This window comes from Falco peregrinus, chromosome 8, assembly GCF_023634155.1.
Source record: "Falco peregrinus isolate bFalPer1 chromosome 8, bFalPer1.pri, whole genome shotgun sequence".
NCBI classification, from domain to species: domain Eukaryota; kingdom Metazoa; phylum Chordata; class Aves; order Falconiformes; family Falconidae; genus Falco; species Falco peregrinus.
Window position 1 is genome coordinate 27,537,671 of NC_073728.1, and position 15,667 is coordinate 27,553,337.

General features: G+C 48.2%; 1 protein-coding gene across 2 annotated transcripts in view; it reads left to right on the forward strand.

The window, feature by feature from the left end:
* MARCHF4 (membrane associated ring-CH-type finger 4) overlaps positions 1-15,667 on the forward strand; it is a 119,350-nt gene that overhangs the window by 58,512 nt on the left and 45,171 nt on the right. The window contains exon 2 of one of the 2 annotated variants that reach the window (XM_055813013.1): positions 14,204-14,365. In XM_055813013.1, the coding sequence (XP_055668988.1) occupies positions 14,204-14,365 (162 nt within the window). The remainder of the gene's footprint in view (positions 1-14,203; positions 14,366-15,667) is intronic. The other variant, XM_027787149.2, reaches the window with a different exon arrangement.

Genomic DNA, 15,667 nt, shown 5'->3' on the forward strand with positions numbered 1-15,667 from the left:
TGGAAGAAGTTCTGCGATGCTCTTTAGAGAAGTGCACTGCTGCAGAAGCTGTGGGTAGGCTGTGATGCTGTGTGGTCCCTGCTGAGGAGGTCTGAGCTGGAGAAGTCTCAGGTTCTCCCTGGGCTATATTTTAGGAAGCTGGGCTCCTGGCAATGTTTTCTACTTCAGCCAGCATGCTTTTAGTTTTCATTTTATATTAATTTTTAAAGAGAAAGGCTGTAATGGTGCTGTTTCATGTTTTAGGGCACTTTAGGATCCTACCTCCACTGCCCAACGGGAACAGAGAAGCTTTTCTATGTGTCACAATCTCTGTAACCGAGTGTCAATGTGCAAAAAGCCTGGGTGAACCTGCATCCATGATGGATAACAGCATTCCCCTTGTAGGCCATTTTCCTTGTAGGCCCTCGATCCCTGTCTGTCCGCCGATGTTGCTCCCATCATCTTTCATGGCTGTACAGTATGATGTTTCCCCCGAGAGAACAGTGCAGGTGGATGTGACACAGCATAAGAAGTCATCTATTGCCATCTCCTCCTGACAGTCCAGGGTGAAAAAGGAGAAATCAGCGTATGTGGAGAGGTGATGTAAAGGGCAGACAGGGAGGAAAGGAAAGGTTATGGCAGACTCAGGCAGGCAGGTTTGAGTGACTGCCTTTGCATATCTAAGCTTGTTTCATAGTGCAGGGAAAATTCTGGGTTTGCTTCCAGAAAACAACATGCAAGGGTCTCTGCAAAGCTGGGGAAAGGGCAAAGCTCTGCTCTGAAGAGCTTGTGCCCCAGGACGATGAGCAAGTAATCAGCCCTGAGGTCACCTGCCCAAAGTCCCATGGCCTGAAGCAGATAGGCAAAGCATCACCCAGGTCAAGGCAGGACTGGATCTGCTGGCAGCCTTGAGGCGGTGTGACTTTAACGTGTTCAGTCCTAGCAGCAGTTTACCGCTGCCTCATGGGGAAAATGAAATAACAACTCTCCCCGGGTTGCCGCCTGGCTGTTTCTGCACAGCCGGTGCTGCTATCGACTGCGGCCAGTGTGCAGGCAGCACCAGGCAGGGCTCCACGCGTGCTGCCAGCCTGTGTTTACTCCTCACACCACAGCTCTCCGCGTCTCTGTTTCCTTTGCAGTTTCACACCTCGCTCCCTTTCATCACATTCTGCCGAGGTGACCGCTTCCCCTCTGCCTTCCCTTTCATGCACTCCAGCTCAAGCGCTGAGCGTTGCTTTCACATGGCACAAGTTACCTGCAGGCTGTGCAAATAAAATCATTCCTGTGGTGACAAACGTGCCTGTATTTCTGGCTCACCTTGGGGAAATTCTCACTCAGCTTTTGTCCCTGTTTCCTTGCAATCTAATCAGGTAAAGAGGGAGGCAAGCTCCCCTCTGTAATGATGGGCAGATCTAATAGTCACAAGCTTGGATTATTATTTTATTCCTATTAAGCAATTAATTTAACCAGAAAACAAGCTCGTCACGTCAAGGAATGACTTCGGCACCCTGCTCTCTGTTTGTAATACGGCCAGCCCTGAGACACGTGGCAGTGCAGCAGAGCATGTTTCAAGACCTGCCCCCTGTGTGCTCACATTCATCAGCACTGTTACCAGGCAGACTTCTGTCTCTGACATCTCCAAAGAAATTAAAGAAAATAAATTAATTTAAAAATTCAAACACTGTTGCTCTCCTCCCAGCAGCAGGAGGGCAACATTGCTGGAGACCCAGAACAGTGAAGCCCAGGACGCAGAGATCCCACCCAGCTTCTCCTGCTGCTGGCAGAAGCCAGGGATGGTGGCCGAGCACAAGGAGAGGATCTGGAGGACACAGAAGGAGCATTTCCACCTGCCAGGCCCTGGGGCTGTCAGAAGTCCTCCAGCTTCTCCGGATGATTGCAAGTACCCTTGCCTGCAGGCACCACCAGTTTCATTTCCCACTTGCTGCCACTCAAAAAAAATTTCCAAGTCAATTTTCTGCCTGTGGAAATGGGTGGATACAAGAGGTGAAGGCAGACACGGCTTGGGCAGGAGCCATGGATGCAGGTGCTGTGTCTCTGCCAAGGCACCTCGACCCTGCTCTGCCATCTCCAGAGCCAGAGACCTTGCTGAGCACTGGCATTTCACAGAGGCTTACATGGTAGCTGGAGGTACTTGTTCTGGAAATGAAGTTTAAAAAAATCTCCCACTTCCCAGTCCTTTCAGCAAGGACACAAAAGTCAGACTGAGGATTTGTGTGTAAACGTATTGAATAGGAGAAGCCCCCTGCCTAGGCTGATGTGTGGGGTAGTTTCTTTTCCCTCAAAGGCTGTTTGCTTTCATGTAACGCTGGCAGGGGGCTCTGAAGGACACCTTCCACTTAAACGTGCCTGCAGGTGGACAGGGCTACTGCAAAGGGCAGGACCTTTCTCCAGGGCAGACGTGGGCTGCCCCAGTGATCAAGGTTGTAAAACCCTCCAACTGCCAGAGTGGCAAAGGCAGCCAGTGACGATCAATGCCCATGCAGACCAGTGGCCAGCCACGTTTAATCTCAACCTTGTTTATTTCAAGATTTTAAAGCCCTTGATAAATACAGATAAGTGGTCTCCAGTTGGCCCTGTGTGTGGTGGATAAGAGTCATTACCCTGGTACACAGAGCAAGGATCCCCACATGGAGATTGCCCCAAACCCACCCCAAACATGTCATCGGCGGAGCTGCAGGAGGGAGAGCCAGGGCCAGGACCTGCCCTGCCCATGCTGACCTCAGGCAGCTGTGCTTCCCAGTGAGCTGCAGCCCACAAGGAGTGGCTGTGGCTGCCACAGATATTTCCCATTCCTGGAGCATCGCTGTGAAGGGTGATGGCTGGGTAATGAGCTTCTTTAGTCGTGCCTGAATGCTTTCGCCTCTGCAGACACAACTTCTCAGCATTTGGCACCAAAGAGCAGATGAGTAGCTGATTACACACTACCCTGCCCCGAACACAAATCTCAACAATTATTGGGACTCTTTCCAGGTAACACACATCTGTGAATAGTGTTCATTTCTGTGCTCATCTCTCTACCAATGCCAGTTCTGCAAAGGCAAGAAAAAAAACCCAGGAATATTCAAAAACCTCTTAAAATCTTCCTGGCATATCAAAGCCCAGGAGCACTGCACTAAAAGATCTCAGCTCTTGGGACTTTCAGCCCTGGCCACTTTGCACCTGTGACACCCAAGGCAAAGAAACGGGAACAGCATCCCTCTTCCCTTTTCTCTCTCCAATGGCCCAGCTGGCGATGCGGCATGAACAGTAGTGAAGAAGTAGTTCTGCCAGAAGTATAGCAGGTCATCGTCTGGGAAGTAAGCTGGTCCAGCAGCATATTTCCATGTTGCTCTTAGCTTGGTGTACCAGGAAGTGGAGCAAAGCAGCTGTGTGGATGTAAAGGACAATCCCATCCTAGAAGGTGACTGCAGATTAGAAAGACAATAAAATCTCCACCACTACAGAGAGGTAGAGTGGGGTCTCTGTGCAGCTCAAGTGGCTGAAGCCTGTGGTCGATGCACACCAACTTTTCGTTCCCAACACTGCCCAAGAGCGTGCCGAGAACTGATTTCATTGCTTGTGCCTTTGGCTTCATTACCAAGGCAAAAGAAAAGCCTGGCCAGGAACAGGTGTTTGACCCTTTCTGTGTGGAGGCACAACTCACTAAGGGAACTGTAAGCTGTTACGGAGGAGATGTGTTGTTTCAGAGGAAGGCAGCCTACCTGCAGGCTAAAGGAGGATGCTGGAAGACCTGTCACAGCAGTCTGACTGGACGTACCTTACTGAGTTAAATAACTTAATCCAGGTATGGTAGGAGGAACCTCATGAGGCAGAAACAGATTCTGTATCTGGTACAGCAAATCCCATGTGGAGGGAGCAGGAGAAGCAATCTGACAAAGCACATTAAAGACCAACAACAGCGAGGGTAATAATTCATATTTCAATAGGGCATCTTTCGTGCTGAAGGATACAAATGATTTGGCCACTGTTTGAAATTTAGCCACCTCTGGAGTGGAACATAGCCATGCATAGCATCTGACATTGCCTCGGTGTTGATGTATTTTTTAATATGCAAATTGCCAAATCAGTATATCTTCAAAAGGTTATTGCAGAGTCAGATAATAAATCAGCCCTATGTAATGCTTAATATCTTTACACTGACAGTGCTGAAACCTCAGAGCCCTGGCACTGTTTATATATCCGCACGTACACACTAAACCTGGCCTTGTTCTTGTGCAAAACAGAAGACTGAAAGAAAAATCACAAAACGGCCTCTGTAGCCCACTTTACTGATGTTATGGCTATTCTTACCTTTATTTCTACCTGTTCACCTCCCTGATTTATATTCTGCCTGTGAAAGGGAAAGCTGGATTCCCCAGCTGAAGTAGGAAAACAAGGCTTTTCAGCAAGCGATACATGCAGGCAAGACCTGAAACACATGGATTCATTCAGCTTCTTATACAGGAGGCCTTTGGCCAGGGCAACGTTGAGAAATCAGAATTACTGCTGTGCAGCTTCCCCTGGGGACAGTGCAGCCAGCACCACCAGTACCTTCAGCTCCATCCTCTTGAGCTGCTCTCAGCTTGAAAGGTGTCATGCAAGGCAAGGGGATTTGGGGATTAAGCTGCCAGTTCTCCTTTCCCAGTTCTCCTTTTATTTTTGCTGCAGTTCAACTAAGAGGGCCTAAGGGTCTGTAAGATCTGGACCATGTTCCTGCGGTGGGTGGGGAGGATGGTGCCAAGAGTCAGCAAGAGTGTGCTTACCCACTTCCTAATCCCGGCCTTTCCCCGGGGGACTTCACCTGTTTTTCCAGCACGCAGGATGTCTTGAAAGTAGAAAGTGAAGGGGGAAAGTGACCACTCTTGTTGTGGCCAAGTGGTTTGAGACTCCGTGCTTTTACCCCCTCCCTTATCCCATCACTTGCTCCAGCTGCTCCACGCTGCCACTGACTCTCCCATCTAACTCGCAGCCCCCTGACTCCCTGTGGCATGACCCTGAGCTGCCAGCCCTGCAGACACCTCCTCCCCAGCCCCGTGGGTGGGTCTTTCCCCAGATCCCACTGGTGAGGTATGGGCAGCGGTGGTTGGTTTGGCCTGTTGGGGTTCCTGAGCGGTATCCATCACCACTGCGTGAGTGCAGCCTGCAGGCGGCTGCTCTGCTGCCGCTCCACTTGCCCTCTCTGCAGATACCTGCTGAAGAAACATTTTATATTTATGGCTGGTGTTTAGCTCACTGCCAGTAAAGGCAGTTCAGCCTCACTCCGTAACCACATCATTTCCAAAGGAAGTGCCTCTGCCTCCAGTGCATGTTTGTGCCAGCAAGCATTTTGACTTTCCGCCAAACATTTAAGTGACCTTATGGCAGTATTGGAATGCAAGGCTCTGGAGCTCCACCACCCATGGTCCCTGAGGGCCTCTGTTCTTCCCTCTGCTGCCTCCTTCACATATTTTTGTTCAGCATCTCTGCTTGCAGGGTTGCCCAAGATGTTAAAAAGAAGTGCCTTCCCCACTAAGACAGTCTGTAGTAATAAGGAACTTGATCTCACATAAATTGGGATGTTCTGAGAACCATTTTAATTTCTGCTAATCGGCAGATGAAAAATGAATTACTTCAGATGTCATGTCCTACTGCACGAGTCTCGTAACATTTGGAAAAGCCGTAACAGAGTTACCCAGTAATTGAAGGGCTCTACATGAGTGAACTTTGTAATTGCATATTCTCCTTGAGTCCAGGAGGCAGAAAGGAAAAGCGGATCAGGCCACGTCTTAATGAAACAGCTCAGTCCTGCAGGGCTGCTGAAGCTAAAAGTAAACAAACCATGCTCATTATTGTATATCACAGCTCCCTGGCTGCCGCAGCGGCCCTGTGTGTGATGTGCTGTCTCCCACTTCACTGCTCCTCCACTGCTTCTGCCTTCAACCCCATGCCAGGCTGGCCGCAAGCCCCAGCAGCAGCCTTCACCCCGGATGCACCCGAGGCCAGCGGCTGCTTCCATCCCGGTGCTGCCCTGTGCGGCAGGAGACACAAGCTGCTTTGGAGAAACCCATGGCTTTGGAGGGTTTCCATCTCAGAGCTGTGGGTCCTGACCAGCCCAGGTGGAGCAGGAAAGCTCCTACATAACCATCCCCATCGAGACCTGTTGGGGCAGCCCCTCCTGCCAAATCCCCGCTCTGCTCCCAGCTGGGAAATACTGCCTTTGAGTACCGGAGTCAGGCTATGCACTTCTGTCTGCACCTTGTTATTAGCTTCTGCTTATTGAATGCCCACACATCTCCCCGAGTTCCCCACCCCACTGCCCTCAGTCCCGGCTCTGGGTCCCTTGGGGGTCTATGGCAGATGGGAACCCCCAAATCCTGCAGTACTGTAATTTTCCACTCCCCTCCATTGATGAGCTTGATGGTACCGGCACGAAGTAGCTCTTAGCAGTTGCTGCACTTTTGAAAGGAGCATCTCACTGCTGCCAAGAGCACCTGGCCATTTTCTTGTTCATGGAGAAAGGGGGAAGATGAGGCAGATATTACAAAATTAAGATTTTCTTAGCTCTTATGTTGAAGGGGTTTTCAGCTTTCTTGGGGAAAAAAAGAGGAAAGAAAAAAATTCTATTGCTCTGTTTGTTTCACTATCTTTCAAAGTGGGTTCTATCATCTCGAGAGTCAAACCATCATCCATTTCTGTGGATTTTCCATGGCTGCTCCTCAGCGGCTGATGGCATAATGTTTTCTGAAATGGCCATTAGCTGAGTATCTTTATGAACAGCTTCCCAGGGAAGTAGCTGCAAAGTTCAATTTGCTGAATTATGAGCACATATCTGATAAGAATTGCATTATATGGTACTTGCATGCTGAAAGCATTAACTTTGTACTTTGAACTTTTAAAATATGCATTGATGAATCTGATGAGGACTGGAGAAGTAGAAAGGTGAAGGTCCCCCAGGAACAGAGATAATAAGGAATAATTGCTATCTGTTTTTTTCCGTGAAAAAGAAGCTGTGTATTTAGAAGAATTCTATTTAGCTAAGGCTTTTTCAATAGAAAAGGCCATTTGTACAAAAAAAAAAAAAAAAAAAGGTAATGGAAAAGCTCTTTCATTCGTTGAAAATTTATTACAACAAGCCATAACTTAAGGGCACTTGATTTGGGCTGAAGAGCTGTTTGGCTTCATGAAGTTGCATCAGAGTTACCCCAGCATCCTAGGGAGCAAAACTGAACTCACTCTTGTATCTCACACAGAATAAATCTAAGTGTTGTCTTAAATACTTCTAATTTTTACTTAAGAAGAACCAGAGTGAAACAACAGTAGATTTCTCTTTTGGAAGGGACTAGATTTTTCTAGCTCACAAAATGGATGCGGTCTGCAGTAAATCTCCAAAAGTTTAAAGGCTCGATACTTCGAGTGAAAGCCCAAGAGCTGCAGACTAGGACACTTCTCTGGGATGCTGAGACAGCTCTGCTCTGCATTCAGGACAACTCTGGAGCTAAATTCGCTCTAACACCCAAGTGCTCAGGGATATTCAGGTATCTTGATTTCACATGCGTAGCACTGTGATTTCTATGCACTGAAGGCTCTTCACTTAATCGGTGCTATTATCACACCTGATGAGGCACAGCAGGTGATATTTGAGATGCTTGCCTTTTGATTCCTTGCAACTGAGCAACATTTAGTAAGAATTACTTAAATCAGCTAATCAAAAACATGTTCAATGACATTAGGATGAAGTGGGCTCTAGAACACCTAAGTAAAGTTATTTTTCTTGTGCAAATCCTTCTGTAGAGAGAAAAGCAAATATATCCCACTGTGATCTATATATTCTAAGCTCTCTGCTCCTTGGTCTATTGATAAGTAATTCCTGGAAATCCTTTGTTATTCCATATTTCAGGCAAAGTTCAACTTTGTTCTGGTGGAACAGGTTTTCACAAACCTCTTCTGCTCCTATTTTGGTGGCATAGCTGAGACTGGCCCAAAGCTTGTGTGATAGCTGCTGGAGCAAGGGCATGCATTAAAGCCGAGCTGCCTTTCAGCTTGCACCCAGCCTGCAGGCAGAGGGATACCTGTGTTTTGTTCCTACATTAGTCATTGCCCCCTAAGAGGTAAATGCCCCATTTGCAGGGCTGCCAGAATGGCTAATACCTATCAAAAATTGCAGAAAATCACAAAGAAAGCAGATCTGTGTCGTAGTTGTTGTTGTCGTGTCCCCCCCCCATCTCAGAGCCCCCAGACTGCTGTGCCCAGCTGTGGCTGCTCACTTGTATTGTTGTGGGGATGAGGAGCCCCAGAGAGGGACCCACTCCTCTACCATGTCAGAGCCCCGCAGAGATGTAGTCCTGCCCCAGGGAGCTGCCAGGCCAAGATCACACACCAAAAACTTTAGTCAAGCAGCTGCAGGCTCAAAACTGTGGCTTAGCAACAGAAATAATTGTCCAGAGCAGGGTTTTTCTCCAGTCCCTTACAAGGCTGCCTCTTCTCTGGCTGCTGAGGCGAGGGGCACTCATCGCACTGCAGGGCACATGGCTCTTGCCTGGCATGGGGCAGCGCCGCCTCTGCATGCCACAGGGATGCCCGGTCTTGCAGGGGAGCTGTGGGATGAGCCCATCCTGGTCACAGAGGTGGCATGGCAGCAGTGGTGGCACCTGGGGGTGGGAAGGGAGCTGCAAGGAGTCAAGGTTATTTCTTTTTATAATCGCTCGTATAAAGTTTCCTATAGGTTCCCCAGGTTTTAGGGAGTTGCCCAGTCGAGGGACACCCCCCCCACACACACACACAGAAAGTCTCTCTGAACTGCTGCCAAGACAGAAATTGGGGTTAACACCCTGTTCTCTGCTGGGGTCCCTGGGGAGATGCCACCCCACCACAAAGCCCTGTACACAACTGTGTCCTGTGCTGTCCTGACACCACAGGAAACATCAGCCCACAGAGTCCATACTCTGCATCAATCCCCCCGGTGCTGGAGAATTTCATGCAGTTTACATACATGTAAGTATACACACACACATAGATACTTATTTCATGTCCCTTCCCTTGTTGTCTGTTGTTGGCTGGCACAGTGCTCACACACAGGAGGGTACTCAGGAAGCATTTGAGATTCTGGTAGTAACATGTGTGTTTAGTTTACAGGGGTGGAGGGGCAGCTTTTTTAAGCGTGTGTGAAGAAAGAGTGATTATTAGTACGTGTTTATTGAAGTTTACCAGCTCTGTAACTGGTTTTGGTTTTTTTAATAAAAGGGTTTCTATTTGCCAGCAGACTTAATTCCTCTGTAATTATGTTCCTAATGCAGGAATCATTTGGCATTTATTTGCCATGATAAAACTTACCATTGCATCTAAATTCAATATGAAGATTTAAGTGTATTTAGGAGACCTAGATGAAGACCTGAAATTAAATATCCCTAGTTTCCTTTTCTAAACAAGGCAGATAAATGCCAGTGGTCAGATCCACATGTGCAGCTACTCCCTTGAGCAGTGGCAGCTGCATGTGCATACTCAGAGAGAGATGGTAGCCCTTCTGATGTAGGTGACTCTTTCAGCATCTTCTCACTGCCCTGCTGTGGTCCAGGGCACTGGTCCTGTGGGTGATGCTGATGGCTGACACTACTTTGTACACCTGAGCAGAGAAAACACACAGCTGAGGAAAAGCTTCAGTTGTTAAGATCACCATCAGCCATCCCAGTTTGCTGTACAGCTTGCACTGGTTTTCAAAATGTTTGCTTTAATAGCTGTGGTAGCAGGATGTTGCTAATGTAGCTTTTTTCCACCTGCGCTGGTGCTCAGGAACAGCCCAGGCAGCAGATGTAGGTCAGCACAGCTGGAGCTGGGAGAGTTCAGGAGACCACATCCTGGCCCAATGACACCACTGTACCCAGCCCTGCCATGTTCAAAGGAGACTGGATGGGTAAATTGGCTATACTTAATTCATAGAGTTAAAACAACAAGCCTGGGAAACACATCCCATGACTGCCTGGGGGCGGGTGAGCAGCTGCAGCTTTGGTAGCAACATGTGGATGTGCTCCCAGGACTGGTAAATGAGACATAAAATGGCCAAGCGAAACACTGACCAGCACACAACAGGGGTGATGCTGCTCCCAACGTCGTTATTTTCTCCCTAGATGTACTGAGCATCAGAAGCATGCACTGGTAACAATATTTTTCCCCATTCTTTCTCAGAACTCCTCCCAGCAGGCTTAAAATAACTGGGCCAAGATAACCATTAACTACTTTGACGTATTTCAATGGGCACAGATTGGGAATTCATAAGGAGAGGACAGAGCTGGAACAGACCTGCACTTCTGGTTCATCTCCAGCAGTATCAGCCTCCTCGGGGTAAAGCCAGTTCAGCCTGGCCTTGCCCGTGCTGCTTCTAAAGACAAGCTCCCATCACAGCCAGAAATAAGGAAAGAATATTATATAGAGTTGCTTAGTACACTACTTTTCACAGAAGAGTAATATATAGGGAAGATATTTCATCCTTATGTTGAAAGGGTTATGGCTGAAGCCAGAGCACCTTTCCCTTTTTGTAAACTCTGATCTTCCACCTTTGACATCATCCTGGTTTCAGCTGGGACAAGTTCATTTTCTTCTCAGTAGCTGGTACAGTGCTGTGTTTTGGATTTAGTATGAGAATAATGTTGATAACACACCGATATTTTTAGTTGTTGCTAAGGAATGTTTACATTAAGTCAAAGACTTCTCAGCTTCTCAGGCCCTGCCAGCGAGAAGGCTGGAGGGGCACAAGAAATAGGGAGGGGACACGGCCAGGACAGCTGACCCGAACTAGCCAGAGGGCTATTCCATATCATAGAACACCATGCTCAGTATATCAACTGGGGGGAGTTGGCCGGGGGCGGCCGATCGCTGCTCAGGGACTGGCTGGGCATCGGTCAGCAGGTGGTGAGCAATTGTAGTGCGCATCGCTTCCCCCCACCCCTTTTGGGTTTTATCCCTCTCTCTCTCTCCTTTGCATTACAGTTATTATTATTAATTATTAATCTTAATTATTAAATTGTTCTTAACCCTCGAGGTTTTACCTTTTTCCTGACTGTTCTCCTTGTCCCGCTGGGGGTGGGGGGCTGTGAGCAAGCAGCTGCGTGTTGCTTAGTTGCCAGCTGGGGTTAAACCAAGACAGACATAACCCCAAATTTAGACTTGTATAACAACAAAAAGAAAAGGCAGGTGCCCTGAGTCCAAAGTCCACTTGGTTGTTTCAGGGGAATAAGATGGTACTGAGCAAGCTGAGGATGAAGCTTGCAGCCAGGGAGTGTTTCTCTGTTGCTGACGAAGCAGAAATGCTGCTTAGGCTGATCCAAGTGATGGGATGGAACTCTACAAAGGAAGATTGCAAAAATAGGTGTCGGGAAGTACACCCTTCAAAGGGACTTTGGAGAGCAGTCCCCAAAGTGAATTGGTGGGAATGCTGTTGTTTGGAGCACTGGTGAAGATGTCATGCAGAGCCATCTTCTACAAACCTACAGAAATGGGCACGGGGATTTAATTTCCATCTCTAATTGCTGTGATCTGCACCTCATTTGGGGCTTGCTTTTGTGTCCATGAAGCTTTTAGCAGAGGTCTCTGTGCAGAGAATCCTTCATGTGTATCACAGCCAATGGACTGCTCCTGAGCTCGCTGTACAGCCGCCTTCTTTGCTGTATAAAGGATTTATTCCTTTAATATGTCCCTGGTGTTTATTTTTCTGCTGGTACAGGAGTGCATGTGCATGTGTGTGCTTGTGGCAGTGTTTTATGAATGCCTGCTGTGGACAGAATTGGGCTTCACAGTATGCAAAAATAGCTGTGCGCTACACACAAGGATGTAATATTTCACACGGCTGGAGAAAATGTGATAAATCAGGGTTTTGCTGGATTTGCAGAAACCAAGAAACTGGGGGATCCATCTCCACAGTTGAGTCCTGAGCTCTTGCAGGAGCTGGCAGGACTGTCTGTGCCAGAGCATCCCAATTAGGGAAGGAGAACTGGGTCCCCGTGGTGGTGTGGGATGTCTATGAACAGTCCTTGGCTGTGAAGAGGCAAGCACGGATTCCAGGCTCATTTATTACAGAGCCCAAGAAGCCAACGTGAGTTCAGGCAGCAGCTACAGCTTTTCTCTTCTGCCTTTGCTTGGAGGTTGTTGCTCTTGGTTCCTGCTCCGTTCTGCCCCATCCCTGATCCTTTATCACCAGTGCCTCCAGCTGCTCATTAGACAAAACCCAGGTCCCTCACTTGCCATTTTGAGCCCTTCAGGAGACCCCAGTGTGCAGCAGGGTGGAAAGGCAGGGACGCTGTAGAGCTGGGATGCTTCTGCATTACCCGTTTGTGCTGGGCTCACACTTGTGTGCTGAGGAGTGAAGCTGCTGAGAAAATAAAGCACCAGGGACTGAGATGAGGAGGGTGGACTAGAGGCACAGAGCAGTCCTTGTACCAAGCTAGCTCTTGGTGTGGAAGAGGTTTAGTGAGCGCTGCCAAATGTCAGTGCTTCTTCCCACATGCACCTTCCTCCCATCTAATCCTTCTCTGCTTCCCTTCTTCTGGCTTTTCCTGTCGCACCTTTCCAGGTGAAAAAGGTTCATGGATCCTACACCCTCCTTGCTCCCCCTCTCCCTTTGCATCTTCTCCGGTGTCTAATGAAAACAAGTGACAGGTAGAGGTGAGCCTGGTTTTGTAATATAAAAAGTTATTTACAGTTTTGTTAAAATTTCATGGAAGATGACATTTTTAGGTCACCTAGCCGAAGCAAATGAAATGATTAACATGTTTGCATTAGGCTTCATAAAAAAAAAAGGATCGCTCTCACCCGGCATGGTACTCAGTTCCTCAGGTCCTAAAACCTGATGTGGTACCCTGAAAGGTAGACAGTTCCCTACCAGGGTTAGCAAGATCAGGATCTGGTTTCCTAACCCAAGGTAGCTGGCATGGATGTCTTTTACTGTGCCCAGCAGCCTCAAACACCAGGATCTGTTTTCCTGGTGCTCTGTCAGTGGTAATGATGGGGCTGATCTAAGGTTGTAAGAGGAAATATCCTCTCCCAAACACTGAAAGTATTATGCCAGCCTTCCCCATCCCATAGATAGTCTTATTCTGCCTTTAAAAGCTTTTAAATCTTGGAGCACAGCTAAATACACTATTGGGGTCTATACTCTGGCTTTTAAACACTAAGAGATCGAGGGTAAAATGTAATGGCTCTGTTCTTCCCTAAATAAGCAATGGCAAATGACTGTAAAATTAGTTCCTGAGCATGTGTGTGCAGAGAGGAATTCAGTCTCACCGTGAACAGGATGATAGCAGATGGATCAGTATAATGCTGGGTTTTCCTGGATACCCTGTTTAAAGCTACACCAGAAACAAGGGAGCGAGCCAGGAGGCTCAGTGTTTTGGCCGCCCGTCATAAAAGCCAGGACACAATTTGTTCTCCATCTTGCTTGCTTCTAGGCTGGAAATAGCCAGCCCTATAGGCAATGCAGCAGCATGACTCACTTCTGGGACAGACTGTCTGGGAGAAGTGGATGGGGTGAGTGGGTGGGGTGTAATTTTGAGGACCTGTGCCCTGCCAGGCTATGGCTTCACAGGGACCTGGACCCAAAGCACACCCCTGCCACCCACAACCAGATTCTTCAGTGCAGGGGCATGGGGAAGGCGAGTGCTGTGTCTAGTGCAGCAAACGCCCATTGCCTGGCAAGTCCTGGGATGTACCACAGGGTGCTGGGCTCGGTCCAGCTCCTGGGGAGGAGCGGCACCTCCACAGCTGGCACAAGCTAGCCTGAGCAGAAGGTCCGAGGGCTGCCATGTCTGTGCTTGAGGTAGCCACCCTGGGCTGAGCAGGCCACCAGTCTGCTCCCTTGCAGCTATCCCCACCAAACCTCACCTTCTAAAGCAGGTGAAACAGTGGCATCTGGTTGCCAACAGAGCTGTGTCCAATGGTTATGGTCTAGTGTGGAACCTCTGGTACTAGTAAGAGTTATGTTTGTCTAATTTTTCCTTCAGCAATATTAGGCATCTTTTATCTACCCAGCTGTCTCTTTCCACAAAAAAATGTAGGACTCAAGTATCTGAGACTGTTACACTCCAGTCAAACTCAGTTCACATCAGCTGAGAATTATTAGAGGCAAAATGGATGGAGGCAGCATTACCTAAGCCAAACCAGGTCAAAAGGAACAAAGAGCAAATAGGTGGATGATGGAGCTTCTGCCATGCCGTGCCTGTGGGAGGAGGGGAGCCTCATTGGTGCTGTCTCTCTTTTTCAGGGGGAGTTGCTGAGCCCGTGTCGATGTGATGGATCAGTGAAGTGCACACACCAGCCATGTCTGATCAAATGGATTAGCGAGAGAGGCTGCTGGAGCTGTGAGCTGTGTTACTACAAGTATCACGTCATTGCCATAAGCACAAAGAACCCTCTGCAGGTAAAGGTACTAGAGACATTTCAAAGTCTATTTTTTCTCATTTCTGTTTTTGTTTCTGGGAGCAAGTGAATTCTACCTGCATGGGGTTTCCTTCCCTGTGCACAGCGATCTATATGTCGGAGGCGCTTCAAAAGGGTTGTTGGGGGTCCGAAGAAGCCCCCATGTTTTGCTTGGTGATACCAGGGGCATCGTCTGGGAGTCTGCTTTTGCTGTCCTTTGACCATTCCCACATTCACTTGCCTCCTGTTGAAAATGCCAGTGTGACCATGATAGTGCTGTAACACCTCACAGCCCTTCCAATGTGTTCATCCACTGGAGACCACAGGTATGCCATGGTCTCCAGGGGCGGATGAGTATGGAGCAGTTACAGAATTTGCTACAACGGAGCACACAGTCTGTGACAGAGCAGTATCCTGAGGCTCCACGTGTCTATAGTTGTGCCATTAAGCCTGATCTTCTCCTGCTGAGCCTCCTCTGTGTTGGCATAAGGGGCAGAGGAGGCAGATGGAGGGCTCTTACAGCTCTCTCATCTCGCCACCCTTTTCACTTCGCTGCTCCCCCGTGATCAAATACATCCTGGCATGGCACAAGGGGTGTTGGCTCTGATGCTCTGATCTCTCCAAGCCTGATTCTTGGTGGACATTTACAGATGTACATACAACAGATAAGGCACATCTTGGTGTAAGTGGCTCTGAAAGGCATCAGAGGACCCACCTTCTTTCTCTTCTGAGTTCAAAAGCACTGTGGTTTAATAAGCCCCACTGCAGGCTGGTAATTTAAAATCAAGATTCAGAATGGGGAAGACTGTGTGACTGTTAAAAAAAGGTATAAATTATCCTTAATAGCTATTGATTTATTTCTGGGGCAACACCTGAAGATGAATTAATTGCTGAATGCCTTTGCTGAGCACCATTAGTGCCTTGGATGTAAGGAGAACATAACATCCAGGCACTACTGCTTAATTAGCATCATCTGGACTGGAGACATGTTACAGCAGCATGCTGTGGTTTAGAGACTGGGGAAATGTCTGTAAGGATGTTGGTTTGTCCAGAATCTGGTGGAGGGCTTTGGCTCTTTGCCGGTTGCTCTGCTTTCTAACAGGAGGCAAGGATTTGCTAGTGATGGTGCCCAGTTGTACGGCAGTAGAGGGGGAATGGAAACTCCTGCTCTCCCCTCCAAACTGCAGTCTCTGTGTATCTTTTTCCAAGCCTGAGGTCACTAACCACAGTGAGGAAACAGGGACAGCCATTTAGGACTCCAGACTTAAATGAAATAGCGAAATTAGTGGAGCATCCTGGGGAAATTTTG